Raw genomic sequence first — 18,760 nt, 5'->3', positions numbered from 1 at the left:
TTCCACTCTACAACCCAACAATACACCTGAATTTATGAAGGACAAATGCCATTTTGTTGTCTCTCTTTATCAATAATCTTATTTAAATATTTATAAACCACTCACAGATGTTTTTTAAGGAACCTTAAGCTACAAATGTGGCTGAACACAAGAGGGAATTCTAAACCTTTGTGAGGATGTGCGTGTCTTGCTGGGGATCGCAGGCAAGTATAAAAAATAAATGTATAGTAAAAAATAAACGTATAACAAAAGTAATGCATTGGCACAGGCTGCCCAGGGAGATGGTGGAGTCACCATCCTTGGATGTGTTCAATTAACAGGTAGATGTGGCACTGAGGTATGGTTGGTGGGCATGGTGGGGATGGATGGTTGGACTAGATGATATTAGTGGTCTTTTCCAACCTTAATTATTCTATGGTTCTACAGAAAAACAACCAGCTGCATGAGACCAGCTGGCATCCCACTAGATGGAGCTGTGGCCTCGAGAACACCAGCTAGAAACGTGGAGAAGCCTGTCATTAATCCGAGATGCACGAAAACCACTTACAGAAGTTAGATCTGTTTGCCCTGAGTTAAATTTGTGCCTCACAACAGTGTGCAAAGCACAGGCCTAAGGATGCACTGCGCTCGTGCTCAGTGCAAGGACATCAGCAGCAAACTGATGGTAGGGAGGTAGAAACCATGCTAAGGACAGCAACAGAGGGGATTCCTATTGAGAGAACACCACCACTAGGAACAGAGAATCAACCCACTTTGTAAACGATGCAAACACTTGCTTTGAAATAAAAAAAGGCTGATAACTTGTTTGAAATAACTTCCCAGCTTCAGGGCTTTGGAGTTTTAGACTGGCTAGTGGAGTGGGGAAGGTAGGTGGGAGTTTTTAACTTGCTTTTGCTGAGAGTTATTTGTGACTACACGGCACACTACAGAACGTCTGCAAAATACATGACTTCAACAGAAATCTCAAACATTAATCGACGTCGATAAAACGAACATCCACTGCAAACATATTTGGAAAAAAAAGAAAAACAACAAAAAAAAAACAGCTCTGCAAGGTGTTCTACTTTGTGTCAGAGATGCTAGGAAGTGCTGCAGGCTTTGGGCATGTGCATTTTTCCACAGTGAGCGAACTCCATGCAACTGCCCACTGTAATCCAGGTGAGCCTGGGCAGGTACTGGCCTGTGGAATTTACCAGCAACAAAGCTGAAGAGTTTCATTAAGAAGTAGTTTTAAAAAAAGAAGAGAATGTTTAGGAATGGCAGTCACTGAAAGTTGTAGGCTGACCTCACATTTATTCTCTGAAATGCGTATTTCAACAGGGAAAGGAAAAGCTGCTTATCCCGTTGTTTACCCACGAGTAATTATGCCATGATTTAATTTAACTGATCACCTTGACAGCAAGATTACCCCTTTCACCTCTCAGGCCTCAAGGGCATCCAAAAATACAGATTTAGTTTTTATGTTAGAATAATGCCCGGTACCCTACTCAAAACCAGTTCTTACCAAACACACACCAGCAATCAGACTGTTAACAGAGGAGCTTGTTTTTAAGTGTCTCAGGGCAGCCAGATCTACAAAGCTTACAGACATCCACCATCTGAGAGATGCTCTGTGAGTACAATTAATGCAATAGGCAAACGCTGTTTCAGGCAGCATTCGAGTCATAATGAAAACCAAATAAGGAAAACAAGCTAACATATGGAAGACAGGCAACATTAGAGAGCCAACATGAAACACATACCAAGAAGCATTTTGCTTTATGATGATTAAAACGAGAACATCCTTTAAGGCAGATGTGCTGTTCAAAGACAGAACGCTCCATAGGGAGATGCGAAATGAATCACTCACAAAAAGTACTGTTGAAGTCTTTTAATAACACTAGGAAAATATCATAATATTAAAATCCTGCTCTCAAGGGGTTATTTCGGTTGGGATATCTGTGTTTATAAACCAAACTTTTTACCCAGTTGTGTTTTACTTTAAACCAACTACTCCTTTACAATGGCATTTCCAGTTAAAACACAGCTAACCTATAAATACCTGAATACCACAGCACACACTGCGTGCGTGGGTTTTGTTTAAATCTTAGTGGAAATAATGGTAAATCTATTCAACACAGGGAAGCAAATGTCGATTTGTTAAGCGGGGAATGTAATAGCCAGTAAAGAATACATTGCATATATAATACAGAAGGAAAAATTATCGTCTGGAGTATGTGAAATTACACGGATCTTTGCACCTTAAACCTATTAGAAGTTATTCTGTTGGCCAATACTAATCCGCTGAAGAAGCAGAACGTTGGTCAGAAGTCTAACGTTTCCTGTACCAGCACAGAGAGAATATAAGCAGTCCAATGCTGTTAAAAGAAAACATGAAATCCAGCTCATGTTTCTGGTTAGGGATCAATTTCTTCAGGAATTACTGTTAACATAACATCTTCGTTACCCCTGCGAACAACCATGTTCAAAGTACTGTCCTTTTTAATAATGTCACTGACATCAGAGGCTGAAGTTATCGACTGTCCATTGATGCTTATAATCACATCATTGTCCTTCAGGCCACCACTGAAAAGACAAAGGAACAACGAATTACTATTACGGTCATTTCATTATCCTCGCTGTACTTTTGAGCAAAACCAAAAGGCACTGGATATTTCCAATTTCCCACCTGACAGCAGTTGGACAGAGGCACAGCAGGCCCCCAAAAAGCAAACAATTTATGTAGCGGTGCACACCGCTTGGCAGCCATTCATCCTACCTTCATATTTTAAACATACACAGATCTAGCTCAGTCACCAGAAGTGCCTGAGTGCCTATAGAAGCCAGACCCAACCACCAGACAGACACCAACCAAATGGGACCGGCCCAGCGTGGCTCCTCTGCCCAGGGCTGCCCAGACTGCTACAGGAACCAACAATCGGGGTGCTGAGGGATACCATCAACCACAGTGTCTTCTTGCCTGGTCTTGCACAACAATCTGGCTCCAACTCACGGAAATATTAACCAAGAAACCAGATCAGACATGATTCAGCCCTTCAGCATAATCCGTTTTCGCAAAACCACAGACCAGTCATAGGCCTCTTCCGCCCGCAGAAAATGCCTTACATGAGAGCCTCTTGTAAGCAGGATGCCTTGGCCAACGTTGTCAGCCTGCTAACAAATCTGGTTGCCTACTTTTAGCTTTGACTTTCAGCATTTTCCCCAGAAAATCCACCCCTGAGTGCCTCACGCCGGTAGGCTCTTGACTCAAATCCCATGTAAGCTGCTGCAGATTCCCCTGAACATCTGTCCAAGTGGAGCGTCTCGAGTTTGCCTTCAAATTACAAGGCTTTGCTACCTCATTGTTTTCAACCTAACATCCTACTCTCACCCTCTGCTAACTATTGTTATTGCTGCAATGTTTTTTTTTTGCACCTTCAATTTGGACCTGCGCATCAGGGCAGTTGGTACGTGTTATTCATAATGGAGCAAACAGCCAGCAGAAGTTTTGGTTCACATTATAGACAAGCACTGGTATCCTGCATAATCAACATTGCTAAGAGGAATTCTCTACACAAAGCAGCAATAATTAAAAAAAAAAAGCTAGACAGCTAATGTTGCATCTTGTATTGACAAAACAGGGATCATCCAACCATCCTCTTGTGATAAAATACAGTGGCACCGAGCAGCTTTCTGCCCACACCTTCGGTGCTACATTTGCTTCTCTGCTGCCACAAATTTATGTCTTTCTTAAACGACCTCCAGTTTCAGAAAATGGACAATGTTTCCTATTTCCTGCTCCAGATTACTGAGCGATTTCATATTAACCAGACTCCAGATGGTGGGTGCTGCCAGCATGAGCCAGCCAGCCCAGTCCCACTGACTGGAAGCCTTCAGCAAGGCACCCCGTGAAGGATGGCACCGAGCAGCCTTTGAGGTTCTGAGCAGTGCTGAGTAACACTGAGGAAAATATCAGCTGGCCAAACCCAAAAGCTCTTCCCAGCAGTGTGGCTCCTGGAAAGGCTTCACGGAGAGGAATGTTCCATGCCAAAAGAGGATCTCACCCCAAACAGAGGTGCACCAGGAGAGCCATTGGGTTTGCCATTAGCAAGCACAGAAGTGCCTGGGATAAGTCAGCCACATCCTTGCAAGGCAGGAGCAAAATCTCCCCCCTTGCCCTCACACAGCAGTGACCTGCAGGGCTGCAGGAGCCATCAGCTCCTACTCAGCCCTGGCATTGGTACAGCAGAGGTCTTGGAATTGATGGCTGAGAAAAAGAACAGTGAGCTATCATGCTCTCTGACTCCTTGCCCTTTCAGCTGGGAACTCTGACAGGGCTTTGCAGCAGCGTGCTGGCACATGTACATTATTGCTGATCAGGGAACAAACAAAAACCACAAACTGATTTCAAGCTGACAACCTAATAGCTATCAGATGGTCACAATTCTGTTCATTTAGCTTAACCAGGATAGCCAGCTAAGCACGGAACATTCCTTCAGACAGTGGCAGTGGTTTTGAGAAAAAAGCACTCCAACTTACGCTTCAGCTGGTGTTTCTGGAATTACATCAATAACATAGGCCCCAGAGACAACGTCAGGAAAGTCTTTATGGCGATCTTTCAGCTCTCTAGCTTTGCTGGAAAATGAAGAAGCGTCCATAAGAATATTGTGCCAACATGGGGGAGAAAACCATGGATTTTTATTCAGTTAACATTTACCAGCTGGGATATTTTACACACACATTTTGATGTGACACCTCACAATTCATTTTAACCCTTAAAAGTATATCAAGAGTTATTACACTTTTCCATGCAAATGGCCTTTACTGCTTATTTCTGTCAGCAGAAAAGACCAGCTTTTTTAAAAACTTGGACTTTAGTCCTAGAAGATTCAGAACACCTAAAAAAACCCTTCAGTTTTCAGTGCTTTGTCACACTGCTGATCCTTAGGCATACTGAAATGCAAACTGCTTGCTTGTTCTACTACAGAAAGTAATAGCATTCCATATACTGTAGCCTAGCACAAAGTGTTTGTTGACCATTCCTATTAACATAACTTGCTTTTTTCTGGTTTGAGTTTGAAAAAGCAAGTCTACACAAAAGCTTCATTTCACATTAAGGTATCTTAGTCAAAATCATTCCATACAAATGAAGCTATGCATGGAGCTGCTATGATCCTCGACCACGATGACAGTGCAGGATAGATGGCAGCAATAGCAGTTGAGCCCCAGCACAAATTAACAATTGCTGCATCTTCTTTTCTGAAGTGCTAAGGGAAAAAATCAAAAGGCAGGGAGTTGCTGGACAACAGTTCATACAAGAGCCCATAGGAGAGTCCAACTGTGTAATAGATGCAGCAAGAGAAGGCAGCAGAAACTGGGAGACTTGGCACCAGCACTCTTCTGCCCCTTCCTGTAGATTGTTAGCTTGATCCAAACCCATATGAAATGACCTCAGTTCAGCAGGATAAAAACTATTTTTCTACTTTTACTTACCTAGGAGTTAGTGACATCATTCGTATGCCAATGTATTTCTTTTTGGTTATAGCTTTTCCTACAAGAAGTAAAACAGGTCTTTATCAATTACTTTATCAAAAAGAGAGCCTTGGGGGCTGTTGGCTCTCTGTTGGATCACCAGTATTACATCTATCGCTTTAACAGCAGTGAAGTACATTACCTTTAGCTTGTCTGTCATGGGATTCAGTTAGGAATTTCTTGATTTTATCAGATGGAATAGCAAATGAGATCCCAGCCGTAACTTTCAGTGTGTTAATTCCAATGACTTCACCATCCTGGGGAAATTAGAAATCATTGTTAGCAAAGGTGAAATCTACATCTCAAAGTGAAAGGCATTATTTCTTCTGAGCAATCACAAAGACAAAGGTGCAAAACAATTCTGTAGCTGGTCTTCAGTCTTCTGAAGTTCCCTTTCATAGAATCATAGAATTGCTCAGGTTGGAAAAGACTCTGAAGACAATCAATTCTAACCACAATTTCGTCCCATTTCTCTGACTCACCTACTGATATGAAAAGTATTCAGCAAGTTTTTGAAAACCAAAAGCTCTTCCCAGCAGCGTGGCTCCTGGAAAAGCTCTCACGCGGAAAAGCATTCCATGCCAAAAGAGGATTTCATCCCAAGCAGAGGTGTACCAGCAGAGCCAGTGGGTTTCCCATTAGCAAGCACTGACGTGCTGGGGCTGAGACAGAAAAAGGCTCTGGATTGAAAGAGCTAACTATCCAACCACAATTTTTAAATGGCAGCTTACTAGTGCTGCAGTTTTTTTGCAAGTCGAGTAGAAAAAAGTTGCCAAGTTTCCAACACAGAACCTCTGAAAAGCATTTTCTCCCCATCTGGGGCTGACAGAGCTCCTGCACGGCCAGCTGGTTTTGCACCAAGTGCAAACACCTCACATTTAAAATGCTCTTCCTACTTTTCTTGCAAAGTACAGGCAAATTACTTGGGCATTACAAATACCCCAAACTATGCAAAGTGTAAACACCTAAATATTGAAATCGTGGTGTAGTTTGTGATTTGACAACAAAAACACAGACAAGTGATTAGTAAGAGCCATGTGAATTTTGTGTAGTCGGGCAAATATCAAAAGCTCTGAATCACACTTGTGGTGCACTTGTTTTTGTTTTCAGACCAGAAAGTGACAGGTTTCACACTAAGCCAACAAAAACTCTTACCAGGTTTACTAAGGGTCCTCCGGAGTTTCCATACTGCAAACAAATGTGGAAAGAGCATATTTAATATCCACCTTTTAATTCATAGTGAGCAAAATGTTCAAGAAATTTTTTGAAATGTTTTCATAGCAATTTTTTCCATTAGCTATTAAAGATAAGCAACTTACAAATCCAAACTATTGCTTAACATGCACTTAACACCCCCCTTTTTTGCAAACACTTCAATCCTCCTTCTCTTGCCAGGGTAACCTAAGGAAGCTGGGGCTTCTCATTAGTTTTAATAGTAATGCACTAGCAGCATAGAACACTTGGGAGCTGCAAGAAAAGATCCCCTACAAGGCCAACAGTAGACAAAAACTATTGTTTCGCCTTAATGCAGAAACAAACTTGAGTTCTTAAGCTAAGTGTGGCTTCTTTCTAGAGAGCATGACAGATTTTGAGAAGATACTTGTTCAGCAGAGAATGCTGCCTCCTCCCTTGCAAGCTGTAAGAAGCTGAAGGGAAGGCAGCCATTGGACTTGGTGTGGTACCTTTGGGGTTTGGTTTAATAACAATCAGGCACTGCTGCACTGCAGATGTCCACATTTGCGAGGATGAAAGAAAAGCCAGCCATGCTCACTGTACTTATGAACTGCATTACTGGAGGAACTTTCAAAGCAACTATTCCAGAAATCTGAGAGCCCAACGGGCCGAGGCTCAAGGCAGGACCTACATTGATGATGGCATCCGTCTGAATGTAGTCCATATCGGAGTTGCGGAGCCCCAGCTCCTTCCCTCCGCGCTGTGTGGTGCTGACAATCCCTGTTGTCACTGTGTTTTGGAGCGAAAATGGACTTCCAATGGCAACCACAAACTCTCCTGGCCTCAAGTCTCCAGACTGACCAAGCAGAAGGACTGGCAATTTACCCTACAAATGGAAATAAATTAAGAAAAAAAGAAACTTCATACGTTGTTAGGACATTGCTATGCAGGTAGAACAGAACTGTTCTTTAATGGAGTAGAAGAAAAAAAACAACACTGGAAGGATGCTTTTTCCACAACAGGTACCCATTAAATCAAAAACAAATGAAGACCAAAGGAATATTTGTCTACTGCTGTACAAAGCAAACATTTGGTGATACCAGGAAAGAGTTGTTCCCAACAGCTTCTTGAAGTAATTAGCCAACAGCTGTTGATGTAAAAATAATATATTCCTTAAGAGTGAATTCTAAAGGGAGTCATGAAAGCAACAGCCAGAGTGTATCAAACAAACACGTGTGTAGTTAAAAGCATTTCACATTCCCATAAGACACGAGCTAACGTTTCATCTATTGTTCAGTAGACAACTGGATTGCCTCCCACGTATCTAGGTGTCTTCTGAAGATGTGAGGATTTAAGGACTTCCGAGTATTTTTCTTTTTATGACAGTAAGGGATGCCGTTCTTTCCTTTCAAGATCTTATCTCTAAACATAAACTATCGCACAATTAAACATTTTCCCCCTGAGACAGAAAACATTCCTAAACCCAGCATCAACACAGCAATTACAGCAATTAAAAAAGAAAGAAATTAAAAAGCAATGGTTGGACCCAACACCCTTGTCAATTCAGGGGATAAACTCAGCATCGTTTCTCCAGGACATCTGAAGAGGATGGACAGCAGGTGGTTCAAACAAGACCAGTAACGTCCCCAGAGACCTACTGATAATGGCAGGGAAGTCCCCCAGGCCTCCTGCTCACAGAGTAATTAAGGGCATTCTGAACGTGTTTCAAAGAAATGCTTTGCATTGATGTATCATCCGCCTGCACAACGTGCCTTGGGTTTGCTTCGTGTTTTTAAAAGTCAGCCTACACTCTTTCAACGATGTTACATGTTTTTAACTCTTTCATGTTTAACCCTTTGTCTAAATGATCCCGACCATTTCCAGGTACTTAACCACGGCACCAGATCGTTTCCATCATTATCAGTGGATTAGGACGTGCATCACTTGAGGCTTCAGTTTAAGCATCTTGCAGTATTAGAGAGGTACTAAACCCTAAATGAAAACAAATCTCCCAAGACAGATCTTTTGCTTGGTAAACCTAACTTAAAGATAGGTTTTCTCCACGCCCATCCAACTGAAAAATCCTTTCCTTTGCACAACAATCTCAGCCTCCAAAAAAAAAAAAAAAAAAAAAAAAAAGGCATTAATACAAACTTCCAAAATAGGTGACTCATTCTAGATGCAGTGGATGCCCCATCTATGGATTAACTTAAACCAGTTTCCAAGAAATGGGTAACATATACAGTTTTAATATTAAAGGTATCTTTAAGGTATTCCTGAGCTTTGTCCCTAAAATGAAGGTAAAAATTGGCTTAATAATCGCTCTTGCTGCCATTGATCTCTTACTGGAAGCCAGCAGGTTGCCTTTTTAGCCCGTGTTTGTCCCAAAGCATGCAACTTACATGCCTAAAGTAGAGGGGATTATAAAAGCAGACTGTATGCTTACAGAGCAAGAAGGCAAGGCAGCATTTAGTATTTGTACGTCGCCCAAGTTAGTGATAACTTTGCTTTAGAAGTTGATAAAAGCTGAATCACAGCTACACTTTGACAAAAGAGAGAAAATATTACGTGTTTGATTTGGAAAACAAGAGCTAGCTCGTCAGTCAATTTTTGTCATCAGCAGCTTTAAAGACTGTACCAATAAATCACCCACAGGGACAAAAATCCACTGAGCAAAACTGAACCAAACGCACATCGCTTTGTATTTGTCACCTCTGGTTTCATGTCAAGTGTCCGAGGAGATGCAGTGTCCAAAAGTAAAAACAGGAGACAGCAGTTGTGTCACTATGTGCTGCCACAAAGACAGGAGTTACAGCTGCAAGATTCAACCAGCTTCATTCTGAACATCTTTTATCCAACTGCGTTACAACTCCGCCAGCACCACTATGCTCAGATGAACATACTGTTTTAATAAAGCCCATTGCCAAACCCCAGAAAAGATCAGATGCTCTACAGAAACTCCATCTCTCGGTCTCGAGATGACAAGAAATAATTAGCCAGCTGCTTGTTAAACAGAATCACTGGGGAGAGCAACAGAACAGGCAATGCAATAAAGGAGAGAGCAATCCCAAATTTGCAACCAAGCAGCACCATCCCAGGTCAGCTGTGCTGAGCAGTTCATAACCTCAGAGCACAGCCCTGACTCCCCTAGCACAGGACAGCAGCAGCACGAGCTGTGCTGGAAGCACACAGCTCCATATGGGTATTGTTTGCACAGAGGGAGCACCCTGGCCCTTCCTTGCCTCCAGATGCTATTAAGCTGACGTAGCACGTGTTTTCAAGATGCTGTTGATCCAGAAGTGCATCTCTTTCTGGCACTGCTTTGGAAACAAAAAAAGACAAGCGGCCAATGCACAGAAAGCAGATGCTTTATAAAGAAGGAGGGCATTTAATCAGTAAATGAAACAGACAAGGGACTATGAAAAAAAATCTCTTTCATTAACAGAGACACCAGATTGCTCGCACGCAGAGTTAAGATTTATACAATCTTTCTCAGTTACAAAAACAGTCAGAAAGCCAAAGTCGCGTTTGGCAGCAGAAAGGCAAAACACGGAGCAGTCTCTGACTAACACAATTATTTCTTATTGTGCTGAGTTTTCAAGCCTGTGCCTATACTAGTCAGGCCTCAGTTCAAAGCCCAGCGCTGCACGGATTGGCGTGGGCCATCTGTGTGATTCAGCACGCCTTCTGGAAAGAGTTGGGGCTAACCTTTCGTCTGCTAGCAGCAAAAATCTACTGCAAAAACTGCCCTGCTCTGCACGTTGTGACATTCAGCTGTGGAAAATGTGCCCTCTATGCAGCATGTTTCTAAAGGCGACGTCGCCTAATGTAAAAATGCATTATGCCAAGTTAACTGCAAGTGTTTTTAACGCAGTTGGTTTGCCGTACTGTGTTCACCAATGCAACAGAATTATTTCCTGTTTCATAGCCCCATGCCAGCACGCCAAAAGAACAAGGAGGATGCTGAGCACGCTTCATAAAGAGCTACAGGACCCAGGAGTCTCCATGCTAAAGGAAAGACAGAGGGACTCACACAGGTTTTCACAGAATCACAGAATCACGAAGGCTGGAAAAGACTTCTCAGATCTCCAAGCCCAGCCCCAACCATCCCCACCATGCCCACTGCCCACGTCCCTCAATGCCACATCCCCACAGCTCTGGAACACCTCCAGGGATGGTGACCCCACTGCTCCCTGTGCAGCTGTGCCACTGCATCACTGCTCTTTCTGATAAGAGATTTTTCCTAATATCCAACCCGAACCTCCCCTGGCACAACTGGAAGCCATTACCTGTTGTCCTTCCAAACATCATCTTATCATGCTCTCTGCAAAAATAACAGCACTGCATGTAAATATTCCCATCAGCACTTCTGTAAGTACACATCAGGGAGAACTGGTTACGACGAATATATCTACATCTATATAACATATATTCCAATGGTTTTAAATTCGTGAGCTTGCTCCTTAACAGCATGATGCAGCTGCAAGTCATAATTGTCTTCACTCAGCTACGGATTTGCAACAGCAGTTAATTAAAAACATAGGCCAACCAGCATGCCCTGCAGTGCACGAACACAGAGCCAGAAGCACCCAGCACCTAAACCCAGCTTTCCCAGTGACTCATTCCATGACCTTGGGCAACACATAACTTGCTTGCTCTCCCTCCATCTTTCATTAGATTAACCCTCAGGCGCCTGCTGATCAGCATTGACTCAACCAGGCAAATCTGCAAGCGCACAGAAATAGGACTAAACATGCAAACCCATAAGTGGCACATGACTCACTGTTTACACCCAGCCGGAGAGGGAGCCATTAATTAGCGCTAATATTTTAAGCCTCTCTCATCCCGAAGTGCTCCACACATTTTAATATAGGGTTTTGACTCAAGCCTTGGGTAAACAGAACTCCCACGAGATGTGGCTTCATCCAGCACCAAAATGCAGCCATTGCATGTGCTGAAGAGCAAAACACAGCCAAATGTTCACCAGGGACAGCAGCAGAGCTGGATTTGGGCAGAGGACAGCCACCAGTAGTGTCAGTCATCAGTGAGTGTTTAGTTGGAAGCCTTCCATCCACAAAACGTGTGAATCCACCTCTACATTGGCACTGAACAAAAGCAAATCCCATCTCTGCACAACCATCTCCTTGCATCAGGGATGTGAACAGTTCACAGTTCAAAAGCAGTGAAAAGGAGACAAATGTTCTGGGCTCTATTTCTGCTAAGGAGTGACAGATTGCCTTCACGCTTTCCACGTTTAGGTAGAAAAGAAGCAGATGTTTGTTGTGGTGCTCTAATTCAACTGTAAGCAACCCTGGCAAAGCATGCGGCTTCACTGGGAACTGTATTCTGCTCTCATTAACAGAACTATTTAACTTCCAGAATACGCTATGACAAAACAAAAACACAGGCCTTGAGCTTATGAAAATGTAGAGTGTCATCTACGATCTTGGAGCTATTTGACCAAATGCCAAAGAAAACGAAAAACCCCAACTGAACACATTACAAGTCTCCAAAAGTATTTCATCGACAGTTAGAAAAACAAAACTGAGTTTCTTTATCTAAATATGGAGCATGGGAAGCTTGCAGGAAAAAAAGGGCAAACGCTGTCTTGCCATGTCTCTGGGACTTCAATGGCCTGGCAAGGCACTGCTGCTCTCCCTTGAAATAAAACGTAGTAAGGATGAAAGCTCTGCCCCTTGCAAAGGCAGTTTTCAACATGTGGGGAGGGAAGCACATGACAACATCCTCTGCTCTTAAGAAAGAAATAATAGTAAAAGAAGCTAATTCAGGGGTAAGAGAGGGGCACAGGGCAGACAACCACCCCCGTGCTGGCACCCAACCCAAGGAGCACATGGAGCTCACACCCAAGCCTTTCCCATGCTGTCCCATTTCCACAGGTCCCAAATGCTTCTGCAACAAAGATGAGGGCTTCCTTGAGGGAGACTCAAGAGGAAGCAATGCAATATCCAGTGACAGATTTCCAAGTCAAAACGAATTGGAGAAAAGCCACTGACATCTGGAATTCAAGTAGTTTGGTTTCTAAAAATGCGAGCTATTAGAATACTGATACGTAAACAGGAACACTTGCTTCCCAGCTTCCTGCAGTGTGTACACACAGGGAGAGAGGCAAATCCCCTCTGACCACAGCCATACAGAGCCTGCATTGCCTCACGAAACCACCAAAGCAGTGAGGGCAGGAGGTCCTGTTGACTTAAGAGCACTGAACCGAGTGGCTGTTAGTACAGTGTTGGAAAGAAGCACGAGCAAAGAGCTGAAACATGACCACAAAGCAGAGGTGCAACACCAACCCGCTGCTGTATTGCTTGGGTGCCAAACCCTTTCTAGGAATATAGAAGCACGTAGATCTGCTTGCACTGAGAAATGAAAGCTTTCATACCTTGGCAGTCAGTGGCGAATGCCTCACGACTGGTTTTTAATTTTGCAGAACAAAGATATGCCCCAAAAGAGCCATTCATAGGGACCAACCCATGGGCGGAGGCAAATCTGCAGGGTGAAACAGGTCCCCATTTGGAAGGATAGTTCCCACAACTGTAAGCCACATCACCTGCAGGTTTAATGCAGCTGTCCCCAACATGCTTCCTACTTTCAAGACTTCAGCAAATTGCTGTGGTTTTCAATGGACACAAGAAATCATAGGATGGCTTTGGTAAAAAGGGACCTTAAAGATCATTGAGCTCCAGTCCACCCCTGCCATGAGATGTCTGCCTCCAGACCCATCCAACCTGACTGTGGGTACCTCCAGGGATACCACTTCTCTTTTTACAGAGTGTGAAAATAAATCTCTTTGAGAATTGGAAGACCAATCCCAGTATTCCAGTTCCTCACTGACTTTGGTATGTTTTTAAATGAGAATTTCATCAGGGAAACTGTTTACTCTTGCTGGTGCCTGGATTTCACCATCCTCTTTAACTCCCTACTCCACTGAACAAAACCAAATTACTTTTAGAGATGTCCTTGGCCAGATGTTCACAGCTTAAAGAAAAATACAGTGCAAGCTGCTGCAAAATCTTAACAGCTTTAGGAACACCAGCTAACAGTCTCAACTCATACTTCAGGCCCAGCTCAGTTCCTGACCACAGAGGCATTCTTCAGCCTTCTGATCCTGCCTTAACATGCCACAGAAAAATAGAAAAAATAAAATGACATCTTTGATGTCACTTTCAAATAATATGTTCAAAAAAGACTTCGCCTCTCACTTCACAAAAATTGTTGGGGGTGGCTTTCATGCTGTATCTAGACTTGTAATGGGTTATTTGTACTGTCACATTGACTTCCTCAGTCATCAAATAATTCAGAACCCCCAGGCCAACGGGGGAGCAGCACACCAGGTGGAGTCATACAACGGATAGGATGCTTGCCAAGCACACAACAAACTATGGCTGTCAAGTTATATTTTGACCAATTTAGAGCAGAGTCCTGCTGCCCAAATGGGTGTGCCCAGTTGCCATCACACAAATAAGGCAGCAGAGCCCACTCGCTTCCTTCTGCAGGAGCTCAACCTCCAGGCATCAGCTCTTCCAAACGATCCTTTCCATCACAGATAGCAATGTTAACATGTCGATCCCTCCCCAACACATCAAGAAATCTCCTGCTGAGGTAGTGTTGGGTGGTTCCAAGACAAAAAATGTTCCCCAAGAGAATCTACAAACATGCATGAGTGAGCTGGGTTGCAATGCTCACAATCTGAAGCATGCGCTATGTTGGCTGCTTCAGAAGCCAATACATCAAGCCAAAAACACCATCTTGTATCCTCAGCACGCTGTATTCAGAGAATTCTGTATAAATAATACCTCTAAAAGACACTGCTTGTCAGATCAGAATCATCTATTTTTGTCTGTTCTGTGGCTGAACACTGGAAGAGGATTATACCTTGGAATGATAAACACGTGCAGAATGACCTGATGTGCCATTCTCAAAGGAAGGACACACTTATATCCAAAAGCTCAAGTGATGGAATAAGACTGTGATCATCACTTCGTTACGTACCTGCAGAATTCTTTAAGAAAGAAAAAAAAAAAAAGAAAAAAGAAAGAAAAACAGATGAGTATCTGTCACCTCGAAGCCCAACCAGAATCACCATTTCCAGTCCTGCTTAGCAGCGCTTTCCGCTATCGGCACGAAATCTGCCTGCCTTCCCTTTTTTCCAACCACTCTCCAGGCTGCGGGCGCCCAGCTCTCCCTGGGGCTGCGCCCACTGCTGCTCCGCAGAAGCTTCCCTGGGTCCTTAAGTGCTCACTGTTTGCACAAGTGAGGCTTATTAGTTTTTAATAAATGTACTCAGGCTCTTCCATCAGGCATTGCAGTGCCAGGGAAGTTTTGGAGCGATTTTTTCAGGGTGTCAGATAACACAAAACTCAATGCCTGCTCCCTCCTCATGGCCTCAAAACAATGTGTTGCATCAGCTCAGTGCCTCCTCCCCCTCTATCTCCGAGTTACAGCTACTCCCTTCTCTGCAACTCGCTTTCATATTACTTCTTTAATCCTCAGCAAAGCAGGAAAATATTTTGAGGATAATTTTTTTGGCCACGTTGTTGATAAGAAGCTTTTAAATAAGAAAAACCTGACAGAGCCTTTAAACAACAAAGGTGGCGAGGGAGCAACCCTTGGGTCATCCAAGAGTTCTGCACCAGGCGTCTCATTTAGCCACAAACTCTGGAACAAACACTTCTGCCTCGCTGGGGAATAGCTCTGAACTAAAACAACCCCGCAAGGTCTACGTGGTTCTGAGTCACGTGTTTCAAACAACAGATGACTGCCCGTCGGCTTTGGAGGTCATTAACTAGAAGCCCAAAGAAGGGAAACCAATACGAGCAGCACCTCAAGCCATCACATGCATCTGTGCTATGCAGAAGTGTTTCTACACAAGATTCCCCGTGCACTCCATATGCACAACCACGTGACAACTGTTCTGCTATTGCAGGAGGCAGAACAGCACTGAGAGCCACAAGTCTGACACTGCTGAAGACTGTGGGAGGGAAGTTCCATTCCAACCTTTCTAAAAAACCACCTGCAGGGGAAGAACATCCTTCCACGTTGGCTTTAATTTGAATGTTTAAGATATTTCCTAGTTCTGCATTTTGCTATCTACATCTGTGTGGTGCCGTCCTTCAGAGGCACAAACCTATCTTCCTAAAGCTACCTTCCCATCTCTGCCAACCACAGGGGAATCCTCCCACATCTCCTCTCAGAGCAGGAGAGCTGCACTGGCAAAGCACGTGCAGATCAGCCAGCGAGCTGTGCTGCTTCTGCTGCTTGTTTTGAGGATGCACACTGAAGTGCCAGGTGCTTGTTTGCATGACACAGAGAGGTCCTAAGATAAACCACTACCAAAGCCAAGGTTGTGGCTGAAGAAATGCACGCCCACCGCGTTTGCTTCAAGATTTGTCAAAACTCAACACCAAACCACTGCTCTTTCCTATGAATTAGCAACAGGACAACCTCTTTTCTGAAACTAAGAGGGACTAAAATGTGTCTTGCTCACTGCCTTCACTCACCTGAGCATCTATTTTAATTAGTGCAATGTCAGCTTTCTCATCAACGTCTTTAATTTTAGCTTCGTATGTTTCCCCGTTCTTCAGCTCCACCTTCACCCTGTTCTTGTTGGTGACCACGTGTGCGTTGGTCACTATCAGCCCATCCTCCGAGACGATGAAGCCCGAGCCACTGGCAACAGGGATCTCCCTCTTGGAGTAAGGAAGTCTGAAAGACACAGGGAATAACAAACATTTATCTCTGCAAAAGCTTGCAGGACCACAAACAGTGCACAGCCAAAAAGAACACGGTAGATTTTTAATGCTTTAAAGTATCTGCTGTTACTTTCTGTCATTAATAATGCAATGCACATGCATTAGTTTAAACTGTAGTGGGATTTTTTTATACTTTTTTTTTTTTGTCCAGGACTCTTAAGTTATTTCTAATTCTTCAGCATGACACATCTGTCAGCTCAGAACCCTCTTTGCTGCTGTCTCACAGTCAGCTGCCTGCAGGAATACAAAGTCAAGCTGGGCATGGTGTTTACTTGCGGAATAACTCGATGTGAACCACAGCAGGAGCGATCTTCTCCACCACATCTGCTATAAAGTTGTACTTGTGCCGCAGGCTATTAGGATGTTCTTGGCCTGAAATAGAAACAGAACACATGTCATGAGTTCTTCAAGTGACGGGAGAAGGATCATTGCAAAACACCTGAATTGAAAGCACTGTGTGGGTCTCTCTGCCTTCCTTACAAGTCAATTGCAGCACAAGCCTTGCTCTGCAGTTTCCCTTCTGGGTTTTTGCACAGCAAGCTCTGCTGTTACAACAGAAAGCCCCATGCAAACTTCTCATTTCCAGTGCACGCAGCTGGGCCGTGGGGCTGCAGATCTGCTGAACTGGTGTCTGCGGGCTGCAGCACCCTGCATGGAGCAGCCCCTGCTCCAGCTCATAGGTGATAAGGCCCTAATCCCTGTCTAAGCCTAAAGCAGGGAAAGCTTAAGGTGGGTACAAGGTTTGTGTTGCCTCCCAGTGAGTCTCAAAGCCCAGCCCTTCCCAAGCACAAAGACACAGAAGCTCCATGCGTTGCCCTCAGTCCACCAGCCACATGGAGGAGCAGATCCCATGGACTTTAGAGCTACGGAACCACCCCTAAAGCTATAAAAATAGATACGCACATGAAAACAATGGGACCACAAAGCTTTGCATTCCTGGGCAGTATTGGAACACAAAAGCCCATAGTCACCGAGTATTCAAGAAACGTCACTGGGATTTCCAAAAGCAACTGGATGCTGAGCTCCTATTGTAGCCAACAGAAAACCTGCCTGCAGCATCAGATGTCTAAAAAACTCTGGAAAAAACCACACTGGTCTGATGCATCTCCCCTTTCTCACAGTTCAGGGAGAGAACTTATGATAAACCGGGAGCAACTCAGCAATCTGACACCCTAAGGAGCACCAAATATCACATTTCCACAGAAGCAAGAAAGAACATCCCCTGTTGTCATCAGCACTCTCATTTTCTGTGATACACATAAAGCACAAAGGTGATCTGTGTGACTTCCAGATGAGCATTACGTGCCATGCTGCACCGTCCATCCCTGCCATTTGGCTCCTAAATCTGCAGATTAAAGCAGTAAGCAGCTTGGGGATGCTGCAGGTGCTCGTGACAGCTTAACAGGAGGATTTATTTGCAGAACCCTGGGAGACATGGGACTGTGCTCTGAAACCATCCTGTTATCCATATCCAAACCACTTGCATTATCTGTTGATACCAAACCAGATAAATCTGAACATTTTTACTTAGGTGATAGAAAAGAAAAATTCAGTTTCAGAGGAATAACTTGGGAACGAATCATTGGTGCTCTTAACCAAGATACTGGTTTGCTTCAGGGTGAAAACCAGGTTTCAGCTGACTCAGTAACACCAGCTGCCATTTATTGCCCTCAGGCACTGCACGATGCTCAACCCAACCCAACCACTCACCACTACCTGCCCATTCGCACCCTCTGAAGCACCTCAATTGCTTCCAATGCAATCAACGAGCAACAGCAGCAGCCACCTCATCTACTAACAGTTCGGACACGTTAATCTGCTCAACGATCCAAGAACACCGATCAGAAAAGCGGTGCTCCCACCTATTTTCCTCTAAAGCATCGTCTGACTCGTGCTTAAGAGGTGATCCTTGGATTTAGCACCAGAAAGGCAGAAGGATTAGCAATCTGATTAGCCTACACCTTACCCACCACAGGATTTACATTTCTCTTTATTAGAAACGCCCAGGAGAACCGCATCATAAAGCTGGCAATGGAAACTGGAGTTTCGGGAGGCTGTAGGGGAATGAGAACCATGCTGAGAATGAGCTTGAATCCATTCGCTCCCATCAAACAGAAGCTCAGACAGATTATCAGACTGGATTAACGTGACGTGGGGATAAAACGCCACGGGGCACGGCCGTATCCATCAATACGCTTTTTGATCACGGCTTCCAAAATCATTTTGCCTTCTCGTTGCAATGCTGCAGGCATTTAAAGGTCACATCCTGCCCTTGGGAAAGAGAGCTGCCGCAGATGGGGGGGGGGGGG

The 18,760-nt window shown here is 44.0% G+C and overlaps 1 protein-coding gene across 1 annotated transcript; it reads right to left on the bottom strand.

Moving 5' to 3' along the window:
• Positions 1–1,855: 1,855 nt before the first annotated feature.
• On the bottom strand, positions 1,856–16,860 carry HTRA1 (HtrA serine peptidase 1). Its single transcript, XM_010714877.1, has 8 exons — positions 16,724–16,860; positions 16,200–16,404; positions 7,376–7,570; positions 6,667–6,699; positions 5,654–5,768; positions 5,473–5,530; positions 4,519–4,614; positions 1,856–2,565 (listed from the first exon to the last, which is right to left on the bottom strand). Exons 1-8 carry the CDS (start codon positions 16,843–16,845, stop codon positions 2,397–2,399), a joined length of 993 nt encoding a protein of 330 aa, XP_010713179.1. The 5' UTR covers positions 16,846–16,860; the 3' UTR covers positions 1,856–2,396.
• Positions 16,861–18,760: the final 1,900 nt, after the last annotated feature.

The sequence above is a fragment of the Meleagris gallopavo genome, chromosome 8, assembly GCF_000146605.3.
Source record: "Meleagris gallopavo isolate NT-WF06-2002-E0010 breed Aviagen turkey brand Nicholas breeding stock chromosome 8, Turkey_5.1, whole genome shotgun sequence".
Taxonomy (NCBI): Eukaryota; Metazoa; Chordata; class Aves; order Galliformes; family Phasianidae; genus Meleagris; species Meleagris gallopavo.
This window is presented reverse-complemented; position numbering and strand designations above follow the sequence as displayed.